This window comes from Agelaius phoeniceus, chromosome 3 (assembly GCF_051311805.1).
Source record: "Agelaius phoeniceus isolate bAgePho1 chromosome 3, bAgePho1.hap1, whole genome shotgun sequence".
NCBI lineage: Eukaryota > Metazoa > Chordata > Aves > Passeriformes > Icteridae > Agelaius > Agelaius phoeniceus.
In genome coordinates, this window is record NC_135267.1 from 68,781,033 (window position 1) to 68,805,458 (window position 24,426).

The following is a 24,426-nucleotide window of genomic DNA, read 5'->3' on the forward strand; positions in this document are numbered from 1 at the left end:
AGACTGCTGGAAGTATACTGCAGACTGTCATGCACACTTAACAGCAGTTTTAAACCTGTAGTGAATCCAGATTAACCTCAAGAGGAAAAAAGAAAGAGGCAAAAAATATTAATTATTACAAATTAAGACACAAACTTGTTCTGCTGCTCTTGTAGAAACTTGGATTGTATGTGAGACACACAAATGCCCAGGGGCAACTAGAAGTGTTTGGACAAAAATTTAGCATGGGGACTTTGACTAAAAGAACAGAGGAATCTGAATTATTTTATTCCAGACAGTATAGAACGGTACCTTTGAATTCATGGTTTTATAAAAGAGATGATAAATCACTAGTCAGACTAAAGTACATTGCTGGTTTTCAAAGCATCTTTTATATATATTGATGAAATTTACCAAAAGGTAAATTTTGACAATGATTGAAAATCCATCCCATCATGAACAGCATGCAGTTCATTGGAATATAGCTCTTTGAACATGACTACGTTCCAGATGATTAAAGATTTCTTCTTCTGTTTCTGGAGTCAGCTGTATATTATCTTTGATTGGAGACAGAGGATCTGACTTTCTACAAGAAGGAAGTTTTTCATACTCTCTGCACAAAAAAACCAAAGACAAAACAAAATTGAAGAATGATATTTTGTGTTTCTAACCACAGGCCTGTAAGAATATACAGGTTAAAACAAAGCAAGACCCATCACCTAACTACCCACTACACCTATGAAAAAGTAAAAAAAAAAAAAAATTCTGATGAAAAGTTTTAATTTCAATTTTAGTACAACTGAACAACTTCACTGAAAGTGACAGAATGGTAGCTGTTAGCTTTACTTATGAAAGACTGTATGTACCCCATCCTGCTTGGGGTTGTACCTGCTTCCTTAACATTTAGGTCTTCTGAATAGGTGTAGTTTTATATTATTAGCCTGTGAGCCTTGACATTGAGGCAGAACAGGTTAGTGTCCCACATGATGTATTTGCCAGAAGGTAACAACTGTTAAAACATAAGGCTAATTTAGAAACATCTTAAAATCTGAAAAAAATAGAGCTAAGCAAGTTCTAGTAGTAAAAAGCCCAATTTGTGAAATGTGTTGAGAAAAAAAATCCCCTAAAAGCTAAGAAATTATTGCTTACATAGAAGTAATAGAAAAATATATATCCCCAGTATAAACAGCCAGAGGTTACAAACCAGCCAAAATTGGATGGATAAAATGTGCATGGTGGGAGCCAAGTCTTGCAACCATCAGCAGAGAGTGCCACCTAGGCTCACACTGGTCTATCTGCCTGTATTCTGATAAATCCAAATTTATGAGTTTTCTCCCAGTGAGCAACCCTGGTCAGACGTTCCCAAATAGAGGTCAAGCAATAGATACAAAAACACTTTCACTTCCTCCTTGAAACTGTAAATCATTCTTACACCCCATAAGAAGATAATAAAAAGTAAAATTTCTAAAAATGTAAATACTTTAAGTAATACTTTAAACAGAAAACAGTTGTATATTTATAATAATCTACCCTAAGGCCCAAACTTACTAAAATACATTCATCTGAATTAACACACGCTCACCAATATCAACATTTACTAATCAGTGCAAAGAATACTTTTGTCCTACTCACATTTGGTTTCAAGTTAGTGAAAATACTTTTATTTAAATAAGACTTATTTATTCAAAGTTGAGATTGCTACTTAAAGCTGGGAAACCTTGCTACCAGGAGTTTTTATCTGAGCCCATGGAGAAAGTGTAAGTCAGGATAAGTACACTTCAGATTCTGTTGTACTTTTTAAAAATATTAGTTGCCCTTCAAATTCAAACCTTGCAGAAAGTTCAAATTAGAAAAGTCATCTCCACAAGGAAAAGCAACAGAATTTGCAAGAATGTCTCTTGTAAGCAGATACTCCGACTAACAGAAATATTCCATCAGTTCACTGTCATCTTGAAAGCAGAATACTTCTGACAATCAGCCATCTCCAAATGTGAGTGACATAGAGTTAAATAGAAGCAGTCTTGTACTCAATTAAATTTAGCAACTTTAATGCAGCTTTTGCATTTAGGTCAATAAATGATTTTTGGTGTTTGATGACAAACAATGGCAATGATTTTCATATCAACTATGGAAAGTTAATGTAATTATCAATAAAATTCAGTAAGTGAATTTTATCTAGAGTTTTTCCTGGTTGGAAAGAAAAAACTAATTATAAAAACATATTTACAAAAAACCATGCTTCATGTTTACATCAAGCTTAGGAAGTTATAAATCCTATGTAGAAAATATCTAATCTTGCACTGTTATCCTTACTGAATTGTATGGAGAACATGTATAGAGTCTGTTTTGAAAATTGTTTCTTTGAGAAAAAAGCATGCAGTGTACTAAGTAAAGGGTTAAAGCAACTCACCTTTTAAACTGGAAGCTTTTCCAGAATTCCCCAATAGTGGATTGCAGCGCCAGCTTATTTTCAGTATCACAGTCCTTTTTCTTCTGCACAGGTGACAGTTTCCTGCTTAGTCCACTAACTTTAGCAGGTATCAATGGCTTGAGCTTTGTTACCATATGTGACCTTATATTACTAGATTTACGTAATCCAGGAACCTGTGGGATTTTAAAATTGCAGTGCACATGGTTAAAATGACAACCTGCAAGCAACAGATATCATGCTGCAAAGCTTATAATCAAAGAAATAAAGCATTTTTCATTGTGTTGAGATAATGCAATCTGAAATGCCACAACAAAGTATATTTAGATAGTCTATAATCTAAAACATGGTATCTCAAACACAAGACATACTGCAACTGTAACTGGCAAACCTGCTTCCATAAGTCTTCATATTAAGGTTGTAAATACTAATTTATTTTGAATTCAGTTTTTAAAACCTACTGAATAATTACTTTTTCATCTGCTTGAAGACTATTTGTTGTGCTCTCATGTGATGCCATCTTTCAGAATTTTAAGAGCATCAACTCTCTGGTATTGCTCCGTGTGAGTCTCACTCGGATTTCGTGAAGACAGAGCCATAAGCAAGAGCACAGGTAACAATACAATGACCCCAAGGATCATTAAACCTCTACCTGGACTTCCTTATCCAATTTCTACACCAGGAGCTCAGAAAAGCTGTGCTTGGCCAGAATCTCTCTCTTAAATACAACCAGACTTAAATTGGAACATCTCAGCAGCCTTTTCTTCAAAGAGAATTCATAGCTTAGTTCCTTCTGAAACATCATGGCATTTTGCCATCCCCCCACCACACACGTTTGTTATATATTATTTTGCATCTCAAATACTGTGCTCAGTTTTGGTCCCTATCTACAAGAAAGACATTGAGGCACTGGAATGAGTCCAGAGACAGGCAATAGAGCTGGTGAAAGGTCTGGAGCACAAGTCTGATGATGAGCAGCTGAGGAAGATGGGAGTGTTCAGCCTGGAGAAAAGGAGGCTCAGGGGTGACCTCATCACTCTCTACAACTGACTGAAGGGAAGGTGTGGCCAAGTGGGGGTTGGCCTCTTCTTCCACGCAACTAATAGGACATGAGGAAATGGCCTCAAGTTGCACCAGGGAAGGTTTAGATTGGATATTCAGAAAAATTTCTTCCTACAAAGGGTCATAAACCATTGGAACAGGCTGCCCAGAGAAGTAGCAGGATCACAATTCTGGGAAGCGTCCAAAAATTATGTGGATATGGCACTTCAGGATACAGTTCAATGGTGAATGTGGTAGTGCTGGGTTGATAGCTAGACCTGACTGCAAAGGTCTCTTCCAACCTTAATGATTCTATGATTCTATTATTGAAATTGCACTGTTTCTACCTAAATATATTAAGCAGATCTTGGTATTCCAAGGAGGGAAAAAAAGTGTCTAGAATGTGAGCTAAAAATTGGAACAAGAATACTAGGAAGATTAAAATAAAGCATCTAAATCCTACATGTCCCTATAGTTCTGAATTACATCTGAGTTAGAACTTAATTTAGCTATCCCAAAAGTAGGCTAAGAAATTTAAAGCCAGAGCAGAATGCTCTTTTCTATAATCAGTATTAGACTCTTTGCTGAGCTCACAGTAATTGTGAAAAATAATTAGCAGTAAAAAGCACAGCTGAAATAGTGTCATAGGAAAAAACTTGAGGTCTTAGGGAGCTCTGTATCACAGACATTTTTTAGTAAAAAGGTTCTACTAGTTTTGATATTAGAATTAAGTAGGTAGCACTTCCTGCTTTGGACTGGAATCACTATAAGAGCTGACAAACTTTTCAGATTGCCTCCCCCAGTTATTAAATTCCTCTAAGTAAATCTACATAGCTGATATTGAGCTTACCGAAGTCAGAAGAAATTATGCATTTTGTGATTAACTGCTTCCTCCCTAAATCTGAAATTCATTTTCCCCTTTGGTATTTTCTGCTGTATTTAACACCAGCACACACTTCCCTTTTTTTACGCTTGCAGGATCCTAATAAACATCCTAACAAGATTTTAATAAATTTTAAGAGAAAATTGAGCCAAAACTTGTGCTCCTTATCTCTGCCTTCGCTCTCCCATGGTCTCACTGGTGTGACAACTCACAGGAGCCCAAGAGTCTAGGTGGGCCCAAGTTACCACATCACTGACTTTTTGGTTGTTGCTGTCAGGTTACTTTTTGGCCAAGCAGTTTGCTGACGTAATTCTTTATAATTATTATTCCCAGCACACAACAGAAGAAGAGAGAACTCACGACCATGGCAATAAGCGGTGGAAATCCTCCTACTAGTCACTTGTTTTAAACTAAACCTATTGTCCTCACAGATTTTCAGCAGCTTTCATTTTCTGAAGGGCTCCAAGCATGCTGAAATTCTGTTTTTACATAATGCCTATATTACATCAGTACTTCCATAATGTGATCCCCCAGTATTTAATATATTCATTCTCCCAATATACCTTCTAAGGTGAGCAAAATAATGTAAAACATATTAAACACAGCCTTAAAAACCAAAGCAATAAAAATTCTTAATGCCAGGACAATTTCCTTGCTCAGTCTTGTTGAGGAAAAGCAGGAAAAATGTTAATATTCCAAAATACAAATGTAACTTGCTCCTAAAACAAGTTCCTAACAATAACCACAAGATGTCACTATTTTACAAAACACACAATATTCTTGTCTCGCAGAGAGAAGCTTTTGATTTTTAGTCTCCCTACACAAAAGCTTACTAGGGGGCATACATAGAAAACGTCTGCCTCTTATATCTTTTGGTCAATTCTAATGACAACACCTAAGGAGTCAGAGCTGTTAAAGTCTTAGAAGTTTTCAACTAGATAAATATATTAAGCTCTTAGAAATGTTCCACTGAACAGGAACATAAGTTTATTCTTGTACGTACAAGCAAACACAGAGAAGTCAAATTACAGTTGCATCTTGTGACTATATCTGGACTGTGAACACTACTGCAATTTATATCATAGAACCTGAAATGGATTTTCTTACCTTACTTTACACTGAAGTGTTTAAAGTCCTCAGACAAGTTGCAACTCTGTTAATCAATTATAGCTGGTTATATTTCACCCCAGCTCCAGGGTAGATGAACAAGAATAAAGCTTTGTCTTGTCAACATTTACATTGCTTAAGTCTTTCATTACAAGTTCTAAAATGAACTAGTAGAAACTGATTTTCAGAGTTTAGTAAAGCTCATAAAATTAAAAGAATTCTTACCTTGGTCTTTATGATTGTATTTTTTTTGTTAGTTTGACCAGCAGAAAATAGCACAGACAGAGAACATCGATCATCATTCAGTTTTGAACTAGAATTAGATTCCTTCAAGAGAAAATTGATCTTTTTAAAACAAGTTGTCTTTTTGTAAACACAATATATGCTTTCATAGCTACATGTATATACTTTAAGTTACAACGTTTTCAGCAGTTCTAAGAACTCATACAAAAACCTGGCTTTTAGCAAGCAACACTACAAAGGCATGCATATGCTTCTGAAAGCACTTCAGGGACTAAAAGCAGAGAACAAAAGGCTGCATACCAGGTGTGTTTATGAGGCACTGCAGTGATAGCAGCAGAAAACTCAAAATAAACTAAAACCAGAGAACAGATTTTATTTAAGCTAGTATGTCAATCCATTCTGTACAATTATGTTAAGCAATGACAAGAATATGATCATCCTGTGATTCTCTTTAGAGATAAGTTTTGTTAGCATAAGCTACGTCATCTGTAGGGCACCATTCTGAAAAGGAGACTTGACTAAATAATTTCTTTTATAATTTAAAGTGAAAACAAATGCTGAAACAATGTCTAATTTTCTTACCTTTGCACCTAAACTGTTGTTGGACACTTGCAGAATTTCTGAAGACTCCAAACTGCATTCTGATGGCTCAGAAGACCCATGAGACTGTGATGACTGTTCCAGTTCTATTAAGGGGGAGGACTCTTCCTCTGATTCATCACACACTGCTGCATTAATCTGATCTTCCTGGGATACAATGCAGTTGTTTCTCTGTTGGTGAAACTGCTGTGAAAATACAGTGTGAGGTAGACCAAGATTTCCTGAGTTACTTTTGAGGCTGCTAAACCCCTGGGAACAACTTTTCTGCATTTCTCCAGGAGGTGTAAAGACAGTCCGTGATGATTTTTCAGTTTCTGAAAACCTAGAAACATCTTCAGCTACATGTTTTGCTTCCTGTTTCTGGCAGTCCTGCTCAGCATCCTGAGTTAGATCACCAGCTTCCTTCTTTGCTCTACAGTCAAACATATCTGCATCATTGCAGAAAAACCTAAAAAAGGAAAAAAAAAAGGTGAAATCAAGGGGGAAGAAAGTTTTTGATGATGACATACTCTTTTGCATCATTGTCTCTATCCATCAATTTTATTTTCAAGGTATACTTGCAGACAAATTACTCTGGCAACAGGAAAAGTCCCTCAGGGAGACATTTAGCAAAAAAACCCAACCAACCAAAGAAACCCCAAACAAACAAACACAAATAAAAAAACCCCAACACCCCCCCCCCCCCCCCAAAACAAGCCACACAGGAAAAAGCATCTCTAAAAGAAGGTATTCTTTGACTGAAATGTTAAGAAGATTCTTCCCCTGAATGAGGAAAATCTAGAAAGCCTACCAAATTTAAGAATATATTAATTAATGATGATAAAGCTAGCTAGTAAAGCTAGAAATACTTCAGCACCACTTATCAAAGAAAATAGCACCTTACTACTTTTTTTTCTATGCTATAGTAGCAGTTTCTGAGAATACTGAGCACAGGATTAGGCAAGAACCTATAATCAGTGACAGCTCTTAATTCTTCATGCAATAAAAAAACTTTCCAAAACTTTCAGCTCAGAAAGATGTGCTTTACAACGAAGGTATTAAGACTATTCCGTAAAATTGCACTGCTCAAAAATATTCAGATCATTTAAGATAAAAATTACACAATAACAGACCTAATTGTGATAATGTTTTGTAAAACAAATTCAAGTAGATGTGACCAAACGGGACTAAATGAAAAAAAACCTCAAACCTAACAAAGTCCCTGTTCTCAAAGTGATCCTGCAGAGATCAGTAGTGTCAGCTGAATGGGATGGGTTAGGAATAGATATTTGTCATTGAGCATGACCAGGTTTAGCTTTACTGCAATAAACAAAAAGCCCCGTCAAGTCCATGAATTCATTAACTGCTCATATATTTGCCACAAATAGCTATCCTTGTTTTTTTGAGATATATCACATGTCCTTTACCTGGAAAAAAACCCCAGCCAATTCGTAATTAATTTTGATACCCAGAGATATTAACTATTTTCTTGAGAGCCACCAAATTGATCACAGAGGCAGATCACCTCTCCTATAAAGAAAAGCTGAGAAAGCTTTTCTTCTCTAGGCTGTTCAGCCTAGAGAAGAAAAGGTTCCAGAAGACCTTTATAACACCTTGCAGTACCTACAGGGGAGCCTAAAGGAGAGCTGGAGAGGGACCTTTCACAAGGGCATGTAGTGACAGGACAAGAGGGAATGATTTTAAGTTGAAGGAGGCTGAAATTAGATACTGGGAAGAAATTCTTCACCTTGTGGTGAATGTGAGTGTGGTAGTGCACTGGAACAGGTTACCCAGAGAATCTGCAGATGCCCATCCCTGGAAGTGTTCAAGATCAGGTTGGATGGATCTCTGAGCAGCCTTGTCTAGAAAAAGGTGTCCTGACAATGTCAGGGGGGTTAGAATGAGATGATTTTAAGGTGTCCTCCAAACCAAACCATTCTATGAATAGTGTCAGTCTTCACTTTGGCAGTAAAAAAACGAACATTATCAGTCCCCCAAAAGACAACATTCCTGGCACAAAGGATCCACCATCTCGGCTGAGATGCAATACAGTTGCATAAAAAGTTTGAGGTAGCACTTTTCCTATTTCCAGTATTGAGGCCATTTTAGCAACCAGGACAGCACATGATATTTTGCTACTCATGAAAACATGTGACATAAGCATACCTGCTTCTTGTTCCTGGAACAATTACAGCATCCTTCTCTTTGTTTTTCCTTTGTAAAAATGAAGCAAATTTATTTTTAACTCTGGGTAGGGAGTTAGAGCTTTCTTGAGTGATGGAAATGCCTGGAGAATCAAGGCTTTGTATTGCTGACACACTGTTTTGTGCTTGACCATCATTATCATTCTCCTTCTTGATTCTTTTTGTTTTTGAAAATGAATATTGTTTCAACAGATCTCCATCTGAGACTTCTTCTGAATCTAAAGACAATTTAAGCATCACTGTAAAAGCATATTCTACAATTAACCAGTTATGAGATAACTAAACATTACATATTTACTCTCACAGGCTTAAAAATACTAGTAAGGTCTGGTAAGAAAATAGAGTTTAGATGTCTTTAATGCCATTGTTTTCTAGTACATTGCCTTGAAAATAACTCAGTGAAAAGATAGATGGAGTGAAGGCAGAACAACTACAATGAAACTACATTTGATTCAGAGGCAGGTTGCTAAACTACCTACAGACTTTGATAAGCGAGGGAATAGGAAGATACCAGGAGTACCAAAGGAAAAGAAGAAAACTCCAGCAGTATAATCAGAAAGCAAAGGAAGCAGTGGAAAACACTTAAAAAAAAGCACAGTAGGAATAAAAAGTGCCTCTTCTATTACAAGCCCACAGTTTATCTGAGCACATATAACTCAGGTGGCATAGAAGACAAGATAACACAGATGCACTAGACAAAGTGAAAAATTTGGCATAAAGAGCACCTATACAGGGGATAGATGCAGCACAATCTGAGTACAGAAAACATTCTTTATGTTTTCAGTCTGGCCTAAGAGCAATGCTAGGAAAACAAGCTGTTTTAACTTCTTCACAAGCCATTTTAAGATAGAAATTAAAACCAAAACTATATCAAAATACAGCTTGTATTAAACATAAGCTGAATTTGATACCACCAGAGTTTTATAGCAAACCAAAGATTAAGATCAAGTCCTGTTGAAAGTTTGCTGTCACCCTTAATCATCATCAAGGCTTTAATATTATGGCTTGTTAGTCTTGTAGCTTGTTGAAAACAGAATACAGACAATAACATTCAAGAGTTAAGCCTCTAAAGCCTCATACCATAAAGTACAAGATAAATTCTTTTCTATTCACACAGCCTTCTACTGTTGTTCATATACTTATTTAATATAAACATACCACTCCTTGGCCTTTTTGGCAAGAGCTCTTTGCCTGCAAGCTTTAGTCCTTTAACATTAATTATTTTCTCCATCCCTTTGGTTAATGGTTTCTCTGGGAAATGCATTTTAGGAGGAGCAGGATCTTCAGTGGGGCCAAACTTGTATTCTCTGCTCCAAATGCTATTGACATTATTATCATGTCGGTCATTCCAGCTACAACTTCTCTGCTGTACAGGCTACAAAAAACAATTAAAAACCAAGACACAGGTTTATACTTTTGCCTTCTATATATGATTTCTTGACTCAGCATGCAAGGAAGGAAATGTTGACATTTGTACATCTAGTGGCATAGTCCACACATTTTTTTTGTTCCCACAATTCTCATGCTCTTCATACTTTTTGTTGTGCCCCATGATATCTTCATTTCAATATGGCACAGGTGACTAACTGCTCATCTCAGACTAAATTTAAAGTCTAAAATTTATTTCCATTCAGGAAACAATTGAGGATTATTCTTGGAAGAAATCCAAGACTCTTTGAGAATTTTCTCTTTAAACCAGTTACTTCTGTAAGTAAATTTAAGGACTTAGCAAATAAGGAAAGGAAAACAGATATTAAATGCCATGAAAAATAAAACTTTACCTTTAAAAAAATGAGAATTACGTGTGTGGAAGCACACAGTTTCTGTAATGCCATGAGAGCTTTCACTGACAATTCATTTGTGGATAACAATCACATTTTCCCATTAACATTCAGACCCACATCAAGTTCTTAATATCTAACTTCATAATAAAGATGTTACCTGTGCCATGTCAGGGTTATAATTATCAATTTGTTCCATTGTATTGATATCAACATTGCCAACAGCAATTTGAAAAGCAGCATCATCACCAAAATGTCTGTTCCCATCATAGTAAAGGAAAATATCTGAATGTTTCATGGTACAATTGTTGAAATAGAATGTAAGTTAGAACAGCCGCTTTCCCATTTTTTGGCTAAAAAGGATGGCTAGAATATTAACCTGAAGGATTAATACTACTACTCCTGGCTCAATCTGATGTAACAGCAATTGTAATAGATCTGCAGCCTTTGGCAGATCATGTAAGTCAATATTAAATCCTTCAATTATCAGCAGCAGAGGCACTAACTATTTCCATCCTAATTTCTGCAAATGCCAGAGATCAGATGGCATGAACATACAAAGCCAGTAACTACTTTAGCAGTCCCCTCTCTTCCTTCATTTTCCTAATCTTACATGTTGATATTTACACTGCACAGATGTGGCAAAATGCTACCTTTTCTGTAGGAAGTGGGATCTGGTATAACAGGAAATGCTAAGATTAGAGACTGAGTTGAGCACAAACTGCAAGAATTAACTTGGAAGAGATTATAACACACAACACAGGCAGAAATTGAAGATAGCCACAAAGCAGTCAGCTTATATTTAAACTGTATTAAACAATTTATTTCTAAAGAAAACAACCAGATCAATAACTTCCGCCTGTATCAATAAGAGGTCATTTAGTTACCCATGCATTTAAAAAAAATTGATTAAAATCGGAGAAAAGAAGAAAATCCCCACAAAAGCTTAAGACTGCAGAAAAGCCAGACTTTAGACAAAGCAGCGATGCAACAAAAAAATCTAAGTACACCACAGATGCAATGAAAATTGTAAGATACCACATCAGCTCACCCTTATTTCCCCATTCTGCCCTTTAAACACAAAGGATACCGTCCTGCATAAGTTAGTGTTTCTGGATCAATATCATCTCCATATGCATTCAGAGGAACTAATTTTCTGTTGACAGGATCAAAAACTAACTGGTACAGGAATGTATTATTAGCTCGTGTAAAACCCTGTATGTATTCTTCTGGTACCGTTATATTCATCTTCAAGTACTGCCCCATTTTCTTGATAACCTGTCAAAAAAAAAATTACTCAACTGTTTCATTTTAACACTGTGAAAGTTTAAATACACTTCATATATTAATTATCTTTGCTTATAATTAAATGTAGAATGAGTGTCCTACTGCAACAAGCAGATTCAACATAAATAGGGGAAGGAAAGAAAATAGAACTCCGTACATTCTTTTCCCACTCAAATTGTCTACAATTACAAAAATAACAATTCAATTTTTATATCTCCATCAATAAATAAATCAATAAAAAATGTGATCAGAAAAGCAATCCCCTTAAGGTGTATTCATTTAAGCTAATGCACATGAAATTTTTATCATTCATATTATCAGGACATATAAGCAATATGTGGGTGCTCTTAAAAAGGAACAAAAAGCAAAACTAACCAGAATAAACTCTGGTATTTTGCTCAGAGATACATTAAAGCAAATAATGATTTGCACGGGAAACGTGCAAAATTCCCCTTTTACTTCCTCAAAAGCAAAACCAGTTACTTTGATGTCTGCTCTATATGATACAAAACACTTTAAAATTAAAAATTATAGTTCTTTGTCTGTGAGAGAAAAAGATAAAATACACTAAAACACACAAGTAATTTAAGAAAGAAGATAACACACTAAGTTAATTAAACTGCATATTAAAATGCTTTTATGGATTAGATTTACCTCCTTCAGGACAGACCCATGAGCTATTCTTATTAGAATAGCTCATACTACTTACAGAAGTACCCATACTACTTACAGAAGTAGTTATTTCCATCCTTTTAGCCTCTGTATTTCCTAATACAAGATTTGTTTTAATTTCATACACTGAACAAGAAAAAAACCAATTAATTTGTTTGGCATCATATCACACTTTTCTTCCATATGGTTTTTAATATAGAAATGTCCATATCCATACGTATGCCAAGAAATATGTATGGAGGAGCAGTCCTGCCCCCCCCCGATAAATCTGTACTTACACAGAAGTTACAGTTCGTTGAGCAGTTCTAGTAACTAATCCACAGAAGCAGAAGAAAGCAGTACGGGGCAGGGGGGAGGAGGTGGAGTATGAAAAATATCAAAGTCTTACTAAAAATTAAGTTTCCCTTCAAACAGAATATACCCTCGAAGGATTAAAACAATTCTTTATCTAAGCTTACTTTGATATTTTTCTTATAAATATATATCAGCTTCAACACTTGAGTAAGTTTAGGCCAACATCTTTTTTAAGAATACTAAAAATACTTTTTAGTACTCTCCTCAAAATGAAGGAAGACAAGAACGCTTCATATTTTCAGTTCAGTGTTAAATTTCAAATATACTGATATAGACTGCTAAAAAACAAAACTCAAAGCAAAACTGAGTTTACCTTTATAATATCTGGATTGCTGGCTAATTTTAGTAACTTGCATGCTTTAGCTAACCCAATTCCATGAATTGAAGGGAGGTAATCACAACCAGAAAGAATACACATGTAGCGGAATTTCTCCTCTGTAAATACATTTCCAAGCTGCTTGCAGTTTCCCAGTCGAGTCTGATCTATCTCTAGTCCATTTCCAAACTTGTCAATTTTCAGAAACACCTGAAAATTAAGAGGAAGTGAAAACAATAATTTTCACCCATATAAGGTGGTTCATTGCACTTGGTGGAAACAAGAGAGGAGCACAAAAGTGCTATTCTCATCTCTTCTGTTTCCCACACTTGCTGTAGAAGAGTTAATCGATACATCAAACACATTTGGCAACTTCAAACCCTGCTTTTCAGATATCAGCAAGAGGTAAAGGTTATTAGTATTTTCTTCCATACCTTTTTACATCCAAAAGCTAAAAGATCAGAGTCTTCCGTAATTATAGCTTGAACCATGCCAATCTTATTAAGATAAGCCAGCTGAGCATCAGCTTCATAAGGAGCAACAATACAGTCAACTCCCTGGGCCCGTGCAGCCTGTACATAAACAAGAAGCACACAAGTACTTTGCATTAATTTTCAGTAATTAACCTAAGAGATCTGAAAGCATAAAAACCTCTACATTAAAAAGCCAAAACCATGACCTTTTTAATCACACACCCATCCTGCCCCCAGTAAGAGTCCAATACTTCATATTAAAAAACTCCACTTTAAAGCAGTTTAGGTCTATATATGGTTTACAAAAACAACTTTTCCTATAACACTATTGCCACTACATCTGACCACAGGCGACAGCTTTGAACTCATGCAAGTTATATTCTGGACAAAGGAGAACAGTACTAGAACAAACTTAATACTTTTTAATGAATACCCTTTGACTGCATTGAAAGTACTGCAAAAAACTACTAGAACAATTTTTAATCAGCCAATTTTTTTTCTGTAGTCTATGCTCAGAAACTAGACAAGGGAAAAATGCAAAAAAAAAAAAATTAGGTTTTTTTTGTGCTGCAAAAGTAAAACAGGCTCAAATTCAGTTCACAGCGGTAGGAAGAGCTGTGTTTTGTTTGACACATCATTATTTATACAAATGGGCATAATAAACTTCAAGCTTGTTAATTGTGCCTAACACAATCCAATAACATGCAAGTCAATTACAGAGTGAGCAGGTGGGAATACTTTTCTTTCCTATATAAAATAAGCAGTGATGTAGCCACAAAAATGCAGAGTAGGATATGCTACCTATTGCAGAGATTTTTTTTTTAACTGGCATTATCAATAATGTTGACAACTTACTTTAATAACTTCATGAGCCATAGCATGGGTAATATTTACACTTCGCCCAAAACATTCTCTAGCCTCTGACAGTCTCCCTTCCTGCAACAATTGTTTCCCCTTCAGAAGACTGGCTTGACGCCTCCTAAAAGAAAGATAAAAATATCACCAATCTCAGATTATTGTTCATTTAAAAAACAAACAGCAGAAGGGACTAAGAGAAACAGGTAAGAAAGGGGGGAAAATCATAACACCTTCCAAATCTGGGCTACTGCATAATTTTTTAAAACAAAAGAATGACTATGTCATTGCAAAGACAAGGACAACTAGATTTGAATGTTGAAATTGATAATATTTTCTCAGAAAAAAGTGACAAATAGCAACTGAAATCAGCCGTGTAAAAGGAGAAATGCACCCACTCAGCTTGCAGTAAAATAGATTTAGTGGGAGTTGGGAGTATCTGACACTAGATAGTTATTGATTTAGAGGACAGAAAACCTAATTTACTTAATTTCATAAATTGGAAATTGTTCATTTCATGCTGAAGAAAGCACGTGTCTCATGAGACTTCATAAATAACAACCACTACTGAAAAATTCTCATAGCTTCAGTGAAAAGTCCCATTTATAGGGACCTGAATCCAAATTTGAAACAACTTTATCTTGTTAGTTGTAGAGAAAGATGAGGACAGGGGTAATATTTTGAAATAAAATTATATTGGGAAAAAATATTTTTGTCCAGAGGTCACAAGTGTGGGTAAACTAAAAGCCTCTAATACATTACAGGAACTACTGCTCAAAGGCTTACTTCCTTCCTTTATAAAAAGGCTTTCATTTATGAAGTGCATCTCTATTTTTGGAATAAAACCTCTAAGAAGTTTGTTTGATTTTAGATGTAAATTAAAAAATATCACACTACTTTGCAGGGGGGTTTACCAGAACTTATTTCTTAGCTGGAGGGTTTTTGATTTTTACTGTAGTAACAGAACTGCTTTGCTTGCAAATCAATACAGTTTGGTACTTACTCTCGTCGTGCCTTTTCCACTTCCTTCTTAGAGGGTAGGGTACATCCATCAAATACCAAAATTGGTTTAATTCCAAATGAGAGGAGCATATGAACAAGTTTCATACAGAAAGCTACATAACTGTATCAACAATAACAAAAGTAAGAAAAGAGAGATAAACTTTATTGTTAATCACAAGTCTATTACAATTTTCCAGCTGCAGGAAAGGAGAGCTATAAGTTTAGGACTAATTATTGTTCAAAAATCATAACAGGCTGTACATTCCCCTAGCATCACAAAAAACTAAGAACACTTGAATGCAGTTTGGTTGATTTTTTTACCGAGAGAAACAATCCACTTCCCAATTCAGAACTGGGTTGACTGCTCCTCTCTCCCAGACAAAATGAAATAAGAATTCAAGTATAATTTGGTTGATTGTGCTACATTAGGATTCAGTACTGACAAAAATTTAACCAGTTAAAACATGGATTGTCTTTCTACTTTCAGCAAGTCAATTCACAATGGCCAGGGAAACAGGAAGCAGACTAGCACAAGTCTGCCTTTCCCCAGAAATGCAGACTAAATGCACTTTGGTAGAGTTGGAAGTGATGGGGTTATTTAATCTCTCCTTGTAGAACTATCCACTCTTCCCTCCAGATACTGGATATATCCTATAGACAAGAGATACAAATGTATCTTCCCACACTACAAATAAAGGCACAGCACTGAAAATATTCCAAAAGTCAGAAAAACTTCCCTTCTGTAAAAACTGTGAAGATAGTATATGGCTCAGGAGGCAACCAGCCAGTCTTCAAAACCATCCCTTGAAAAAATATTTGTTGGGTGTTCCAGATGTTATTTATTCCCTCAGACCTCTCATCTGCCTACCTGTAATTTCTACAGATCTGTATGAGATCATTTTATCAGCAGCACAGAACTAGAATCTAATAACTGCTGTGAACACTAAGCAAGCACATTGTAGATCCAATGCCCAAAGGGAAAAAAAATCTATTTTTTTTATTTTAAGGACACTGTTTAAAACAGCAAGAGCAACCCTATCAACAGAGGAAGGGAGGAGAAGGAGAGTGGGATTTGGAAGCATTTAGAATGCAAGGATACAAGCACTGAAGAAACTAGATTTAGAGCTACAGAAAAATAACTATGATTTTTGAAAGACAGGAGCAAATACCACTGTAGCTATATAAACCTTCATCCAGATGAATTTTAAAGTATGAAAGGACTCTACACTATAGTTAAGGTGCCAGTCTAGGATCATATGTGCATGGGAACAAGATTTACCCATAAAGTACTCATGTATTCAAATTCAACCATTCCAAAGTTTCCTATGACTACTTCTCCTGACAGTCAATTTTTTCCTCAGCTGAAGTGTATCCTATTCTCAGGACTATGAGGAGCCTCCACTACCTTCAAGACAGGGTTGGATTGAAACTGCACAGTTCTTCAAACTAACACAAGCATCAGTAAACATTTGAATCCATTCGCAAAGCACCAGCTCTCTCTTGGCTCCAATCAAACATTTGATGGATCCAAGGGCCCCTGGGTGGTGCCAAGCAATAGGACAAGAGGCAGCAGGCAGAAACCAAACCACGGGAATTCCACTAGAATATAAGTACAACTTCCTTGCTGTGCAAGTAACCAAGCACAGAAACAGGTTGGCCAGAGAGATTTTCAAGTCTCTACCTTCTGAGGAAAGCCACCTGAACACAACCCCAAGTTGTTCTCTAAGGGAGCCTGCATGAGATGACATCCTGTGGCCCCTTCCAGCCTTACCTATATCCAATCTAAAACAAGAGTTCAAGCCACATTTCCAGAGATGGGCAAGAAATGCAAACCTGATCTAAGGTGTAGAGTTGAATCTGAAATATAACCACAAATTTATGTGCATTTCCTTCCCTAGAAATATAACTGTGTAAACGTGATTTAGAAAAGCTACTTTAACTAAGAGCATAGTATGTTCAGCAAAAAATCTTACACCTTATTCAGACCACAACACATCCCTCAAAATTCCTTAGCATCATTACAACCTTTATCACAGAAGTATTTACGAAGTCTCTTTGTATACAAAAAAGGTGTCTGAAAATAATATTAAATTTGAAGTGAAAAGAATTCCACGTACAGAATTTCATCAGAAAAATTAGATTATAGTTGAGAGCAATTTATGCTAGGAAAAAAAACCTAACTGATACAGCCTTGGGTATTTCAACCAAAAAAAAAAAAAAAGAGTTTTTCCCCAATATATACATTTTAAAAATTTATTTTGCACAGCTGGAAAGCTGTTTATTTATCGCCAAAAATTTCCATTTCTAAAGAGTTCAACTCAGAATTCAGAATCAACAGCAAGAAGCGAAACTTCTGTAACTTAGCTTTTAGTTCAAGAAACACCAAGTTGACAAAACTTGAGTTTGCAAAAGGGCCGAGAGTGAAACATAAGAAAGACTTACAAATCCGTGGGCTCTCCCCGGGCCAGCTTCTCAGCACAAGCATAGGCGCCCTTGTGCAGCCAGCAGTAGGTGTCCACAGCTACCGTCATTCCTTTGTATTTCTTCACGTGGGAAGGCTCGGCAGCCTCCTTGATAAACTGGAGCAGGCCCTGGATGCCCATGATGCCGCAGAGCGGGAAACAAGGAAAGGAGCCAACACAAAGCCGAGCGCTCTGAGCTCTCAATGCTCGCTCTCGATCTAGGCTCAAGGGCCAGCTCAGCTCACAGCCGGGGCGCTGGGCCGCGCCAGGGCCACCAGCAGCTCCTGCGGCTGCCCCCGCGCATCCCGCTCGGGCCGCCTCCCCACGCGGCAGTGGCGGCTGTACCTCTTTGCGGGTCGGTGCTGCCCGGAGAGTGGGGCGAGAGAGGGACAGCGGGGCGAGAGGAGCGAAAGACGCGGAGACCCTGCCCGGCCCCGTCCGCACCTCGCCGGGGCAGCCGCGGCTCCTCCGGCCCGAGCCCGACCCGGCTCAGCTCGGCCAGGCACGCGGCGGCCGCCCGGGGCTTTCAAGCAGCGCGCGCTGAGAGCGCTGGCCCCGCCCCGCAGGCGGGGACTACGATCCCCATGGTGCCCCGCGCGGGCGGGGCCGTGCGTTCTTCACGGCATTTCTCACAGCCGGCGTGCGGCGGACACCGCTCGTGGATAACCAGAGGAACGTGACATTTATAAACGTTAAATACGCAGAAATCAAAAGGCCCCGCAGAGTTTTAACTGGGCAGTGGACTGCAGCCAATGGCGTGAGAGGAGAGGGGAAGGGAGGCGCTGACGCGGGTTTCTGCCTGCCGAGGATCAAGGGGGCACGGATGTTGTTGTTACAGCACTGAAACCCCGGGGTTAATGTAAGAACCGATGGTCGAAGTTACAATTATATGATACAGGTTCTTTTTCTTGTCAGTTATCGTAAGGGTTTGCTTGCATAATAGAAACAAAACTTGCAGTTAGATGTAAATGTAGGCCAATATCTACCAAATAGAAGTTTCTAATTCTACATGCCATTTGGAAGCCTGTGCAGTTCTTAGATTGGCTCGGTGAGGTGGATGATTTGCTCAGCTGTGTAGAAAGCAATGTTTCCAGACAGTGGACAGCAAAGTTTAAATTCAGTGCATTCTGGAAAGAGCACATCTGAATTACAATTTCTCAGCTAAGAAATGCATAGAAATAACTAGGCCACAGTGATAGCATAAGATGTTTTAATGTTGAAAATATTGATTGAATTCTGCTTTGCCAATTCTTTTTTCACTCCGTGATTCTCACTACATATGAAACACTACACAAGTTTTAAGTCCAACTGCAGTTAGAATCCATTTGGATTAGGTTCACTTCTCTTAAGAATATGTTCTTCTATCATTTCTGACATTTCTTTTTCTGTCAAACTGCTGTGCTCATGGGAAGAACAGAAATCAGAGTAGACAATGTGATGTACCAATATCATTCAAAAGCTTGCATGCAATTCAATTAAAAACACTTAGGACTATTTTCTGTAAATTAAAAATAGTTTAAAATAGTTAAGGTGAACCTCAGAGTCAGAAGCACTGGAGCCAATGAACTTGTCTTGAAGGAAGCCAGCACTACAGAACTCTTGCCCAGCTCTGATTTTCCTTTTCAATTCCTTCACCTGAAAGGAAGGATACTTTGGAATTGAAGAGTTAGCACAACATGCCTTAACATTCAGTTTATTACAAATGTCTTCAGCCATGTATGAATCAATGTGACCCACCCTCATGACATCTCATAACTTCTATAAGATAACAGAAGCTTGATACCATGAGTCAAAGGCTTTGTTGATTTCAGTAGAGCTATCTCGACTTAAAACTGGCTAAAGATACCAATCTTTAAGTTCAACAGTGTTTCTTGGAAGAAAGTAGTCAGATGGTAACATTTTGGTGAGTTATTCCCTTGAAGAATACCATAGCATTGCAGTTTTATTTCCCATTGGTACCAGATGAAACAGGGAAGCAGCACTGCATCATGGTTAGTTGACTTATATTAATATAGAGAATTCTTTTCTTTCACAAGTAGCTCCTGTATCAGGAGAACTGGTAAGACTAGAAATTACTATGCCAAATCTCTGCTGTGTGTTTTTCTCTTTCCTTGAGCAGTTTTGTAATAGTGACTGGCAGAATGCATTTTAAAGAGATCTTGAAGTAGAAAGTATAGCAGAAACATTTTGTTTTCTTTGCAACTGTTTTCTGTCATGTAATAAAAAAAGAAGAGCCATTGTGTGTATAGCCCTGTTGACCCCTAATAGAAATTTGAGATAGTTGTCTAAGTTAAAAACACTGAAGAACGTCTAGAACTGCTTCTTTCTCAACACAGCTCTCCTAAAGAGAGCAAGTGGGATCACTGTCTGATGTAAGCATTTAGCCTTTACACGGACAAGTAAAGTAAAATTAAATTTGTTCCCACTGTGCACTACAATGGGCAAGGACATCTTACAGATTTTTACTAAACTTCCTTCCATGCAGTGTCTGGCACAGCTGGAAGTGTCTTCATGCAGAAAATTAAAATCCTTGGAATAAAAACCAGCACTTTGCTGAAGCTCACAATGAGACCATCAGCTTTGGTGATATTAGTAGACTGGGTTACTGGTTTACACTAATTTTTCCAAAATTTCAGTGAATTTCTTATTACTGCAACTATATTGTTTTCACTGCTTAAGAAGCTGATCACTTTTATCTCAAAAAGTTGGTTTGGAAATTAGTTGAACTATGTAATCAATTTCTTAGAAAAGAAATTTGATTTTTCTCTGATAGGTGGCAGCATTACATTCACTGCACCCTTTATGTGTATTTTATAGAAATTTCTATTATTGGAGAATGTATTCTCATACCGTTTTTGGCTTAGTTAAGAAGCCAGACTTTAGTACCACCAGCAAATTTATGAACAGTTGTACACACTTGAGAGAAGTTTAGAGGATGACATCCTTAAACTATATTTAGTAGCAGAGGAAATGTTTTTAAAAGCTCCTCATTTATCACGAAAATATTATGTGAATAGTGTTAGTAAAGTTATTAAAAAGCTAGATTATCTAGTTAACAGTTTTGTTATGGGTATCTGCTGATTATTTAGTGTAGTAGCTATTCTGAACTTAAGCGTGGCTGTGCTGCTTGGGGCAAGTTTTTTTAACTCTGGAAACGTAATGTCAATATAGAGAACAAAAGCATGCTAACCTCTGGTATCCCAGTGGCTATTTCTCCCTTGTGATCTGTCGTTGTGAAATCACACATGCAGGTGCTGCTGAAGCCTCTGCATGGCTCAGCCTGGCCCCTAGAGGCTTCTTGGGACACAGCCTCAGCTGCAGCCCAGAGCAAAAGGCACTTCAGTTTCGCTTTCGGAGGCGCGGAGGCAGGAAAAACTCTTACTTTGTAGGTAAATCTTCAAACTAGTCTTGCAGTCATTACTACCATTTTAAATTACTCTTTTTTTTTGTTTTTTTGCCTCACAATAACACAGGTGCCTCCAGACTCTCCAAGTCTGTCCAGAACTTGAGCTGTGCCAAGGATGACTTCTTCAGTTTGGGAATTATACAGAGCTCTCTCTCCATAGATCATTAAGGCATGATCTAGTAGCATTAACAGCATTAACAGCTTGATGCAATAATTAACAGGAAATTGCAGCAAGCGAACTGCTGCTGATAACCACAAACAGCTCGGCAAGCTGTGGGAAAGGAGCAGCTGTGCCATCCTATTTAACAGAGAGCCCGAGACACACAACCTCAAGTCCTCCTGGGACAGGTGAGCAGCCTCTGGGGAATTGTTGCTGTTGATTTATTTATCTTGGTGCTGGGCCCCTCTGCACATCAGGTAAGCTATTCCTAGACTTACACACTCTGCATATGTAGTCTGTTTTTCTGAGAAAAGGGATTTTAAATAATGTTTGACAGTGTTCCTTTCCTCAGTGTTTCTGGTAGCACGCAGTGAACTAGCAGGTGAATGTCTGTGTTTCAGGGAAGTCTATGGAAACATGAACCATACAGGGCCTTGGATAAAATCTTGTTTTAAGCCAATAGCTCTACTAAAAGGACCTTTTAAATGAAAGCTTAAAATGAAACAAAAAAATTCTTTTGTCAAAAACAGAAAAACTATCTGAGATTCTTAGAGATCTGATTCTAGCTCACAGACTTTTATGGGACTTTCAGCCCAGACAAAAGAGCAGAAGATAGATGTTGATTTTTTAGCTACAGGCTCCTCAGAGTGCAGTGCAGTGGGCAGGAGTAATTGTCTCTAAAAATCCAGCAGCAGTCCCTCTTAGCAGGAAAATCATATTTTGCTGCATTATTTGGGTGAAGTTGCCTACTCCCTTTCTTAGAGTAGGCAGCTGATGGCAGGTGCTTCCACAGTGCTCACTGCCCTCTCAGTGGCAGTTTGCCCTCTTCAAATCAGAAAGACCTGTCAGCATCTTGTTAAATTCCAGGTTTCCAAAAAATGGAATAATTAGCAAGGGTTTTAAGATATCTTTGGTCACCTGAAGAGAATGGAGACTTGCAAAGTAAAGAAAAGAGTCACTACTTAATTCATTCAGTAATACCTATCTATAAAGGCCTTAAGGTAACTCAGTCTGGAGCATAATTAGAGACAGAGCTTGGCAGCAATCAATTTTTATCAGTCTCATTATTTTACACAAGCCTGGTCACACAAGTGCTGGTCTGGACTGACACAGCCGCCAGTTTATATAACCACATCAATAATACAAAAATATTTCACACAGGTCAGTGACATACAGATGTTTTATCAAGTTCTGTTAGAATTTTCTTACATTTCAAAGATGAAAAAAAAAAGTCTTTGATGAGAAAAAAAAATCAGATATTTTGCTGGGCTGATTTTCTGGAATCACATAGGGTGATCAAATATTGTTTGTGTTTTCTGGGGAAATGGGGGAGGTCCAGTAGCCTGCCATTTCCCTTGCATCTGTTACATCTAGCCATACTAAGTGCCATGTTAATTTCTGTTTCTCATATAAGTGTTCTTCTTTGTGCTACGTAGAATAAAACTAAAATAGGTTAATCATTAACTAATTATGCCAATACCAGCTGAACGGTCTCATGTTTTCCCAGCTGTAAGTAATCTATACTCTGGTTTTTTGCTTTTTTGTAGGTACTGATATATTCCATATTGCTGAGTCTTCTAGAGGCAAATAAAGAATATGTATTTATTCCTCCTTTCCATTTTACCTTTGCTTTTGAAAGTCACTGGCACCAAAGATGTTATATTTGGTTATAATAATTTCACAGAATATCAAGTGGGCAACATGAACCTCATTCTCTCTGTCCCACATGGTGGGTCACTGGAACCTAAAGACATCCCTGATCGAGAGGCTGCCTGTTGGGATGAGAAGACATCCTCTTGTATTTTCTCTCATGACTGTCCTCCTGGAAGTATTCAAAATGCTATGAAATGCAAAGTGTCTACCAAGCAAGACAGGTATACTATAGAGGTGGCTCAGGCTCTTGCTGAAGAAATCAACAAAATTACTGGTGGCTTCTTCCCACATATCATCATAAATCACCTACAGAGGTTCAAGATGGATGCTAACAGGGAAAAGGAAGAAGCCTCCTTTGGAATTCCCCAAGCAGAACAGGCCTGGGAGGACTATATGGGATTTTTGACCACTGCAAAATCACAGATGTCAGGGGGCCTAATTCTGGATATCCATGGACAAGCACATCCTGAAAGGTGGATAGAACTAGGTTACACGCTTTCAAAAACTTCCCTTAACTCAGGTGTCTTTTCTGCATTGAATTCCTCAATTAGCCATCTGGCCAGTCAGCTGGTGAATGTGTCTTCTGAGATTTTGGTTGCAGGGAACAGAAGTTTGGGTAAATATATTGAAGGACAAAATAAAAGCTATGTTTGTGTGCCTTCTCCATCCAATCCTAGCCCAAATAACGGAAGCTATTATAGTGGTGGGTACATAACAAAGACTTTTGGTTCCCGGAGTTCTGGCACCATTGATGCCATTCAGCTTGAGCTGCCCCAGTGGGTGAGGGCAGCTGAAGAGCGTCACAAATTTTGTAAAGCACTGGCAAGGGCTGTAATGAAATTCTGGCAAACTAACTACTGCAGCCAGCAGAAGCACAATCTTCTGCCATGCTGAAAGAGGCTGTCCTGTTAAGATGCCTTTCCTTAATAGAGTAGTGATCTGGAACAATCAAACAACTCATTCACCTGGAACATTGAAGTGCAGTATAATTGTGAATGCTGGTAGAAAGAAAACGTCCTGCAAAGGAATGCATCAACATAGAGGAAATCCAACCCAAAAATTAACACACACCTTTGTACTAGACCCAGCCTTGAAATGACTGCTGTAAGATAAGTGGGTGCAAACATCACTTGCCTGTGCTTAATTTCTTTTCCAGTCTCATGATAAACAACTGATCTTCTAATAAATTCTGTGCAATGCCTTAGTGGATTATCTGTTCAAATAAATTAAATGTCTCTGATTTTCTTTTGACCTTTAAGAAAGGTAGTTGGATAATATCACTGTATAAAATGTTTGGGGCCAGGACCAGTTTCCATTTGGTGCTTATAAAGCCCTAGGGTTTGGAAGTAAACAGTAATGCTGAGCAATGACATGTGGTCTGATCTACCCCAGTTTTTTTAATATAATGAATTATGAAAAAAAGATCTGATAGCACTTATAGCACTCTAACTTTGTCACACTTTAAATAGCATAACAATCAGGTAGTGACTGGGTGGAAGGCTGATAAAGATAGCACACACACATCATGCATTTTGGACAGT

At 37.6% G+C, this 24,426-nt stretch overlaps 1 protein-coding gene and 1 long non-coding RNA gene across 2 annotated transcripts; one reads left to right on the forward strand and one right to left on the reverse strand.

Annotated features, from left to right (window-relative positions):
• Nucleotides 1–63: 63 nt before the first annotated feature.
• On the reverse strand, nucleotides 64–17,844 carry EXO1 (exonuclease 1). Its single transcript, XM_054630055.2, has 13 exons — nucleotides 17,647–17,844; nucleotides 15,206–15,325; nucleotides 14,203–14,326; nucleotides 13,309–13,446; nucleotides 12,872–13,084; nucleotides 11,336–11,523; nucleotides 10,406–10,502; nucleotides 9,623–9,839; nucleotides 8,427–8,682; nucleotides 6,264–6,729; nucleotides 5,664–5,765; nucleotides 2,390–2,583; nucleotides 64–592 (listed from the first exon to the last, which is right to left on the reverse strand). The coding sequence occupies exons 1-13, from the start codon at nucleotides 17,805–17,807 to the stop codon at nucleotides 451–453; spliced, it is 2,418 nt and encodes an 805-aa protein (XP_054486030.2). The 5' UTR covers nucleotides 17,808–17,844; the 3' UTR covers nucleotides 64–450.
• A 433-nt stretch (nucleotides 17,845–18,277) lies between these two features.
• LOC129118471 (uncharacterized) lies at nucleotides 18,278–24,106 on the forward strand. The gene is made up of 3 exons (XR_013181403.1): nucleotides 18,278–18,525; nucleotides 21,140–21,420; nucleotides 22,780–24,106. It is a non-coding gene; the product is annotated as an uncharacterized LOC129118471 (long non-coding RNA).
• Nucleotides 24,107–24,426: the final 320 nt, after the last annotated feature.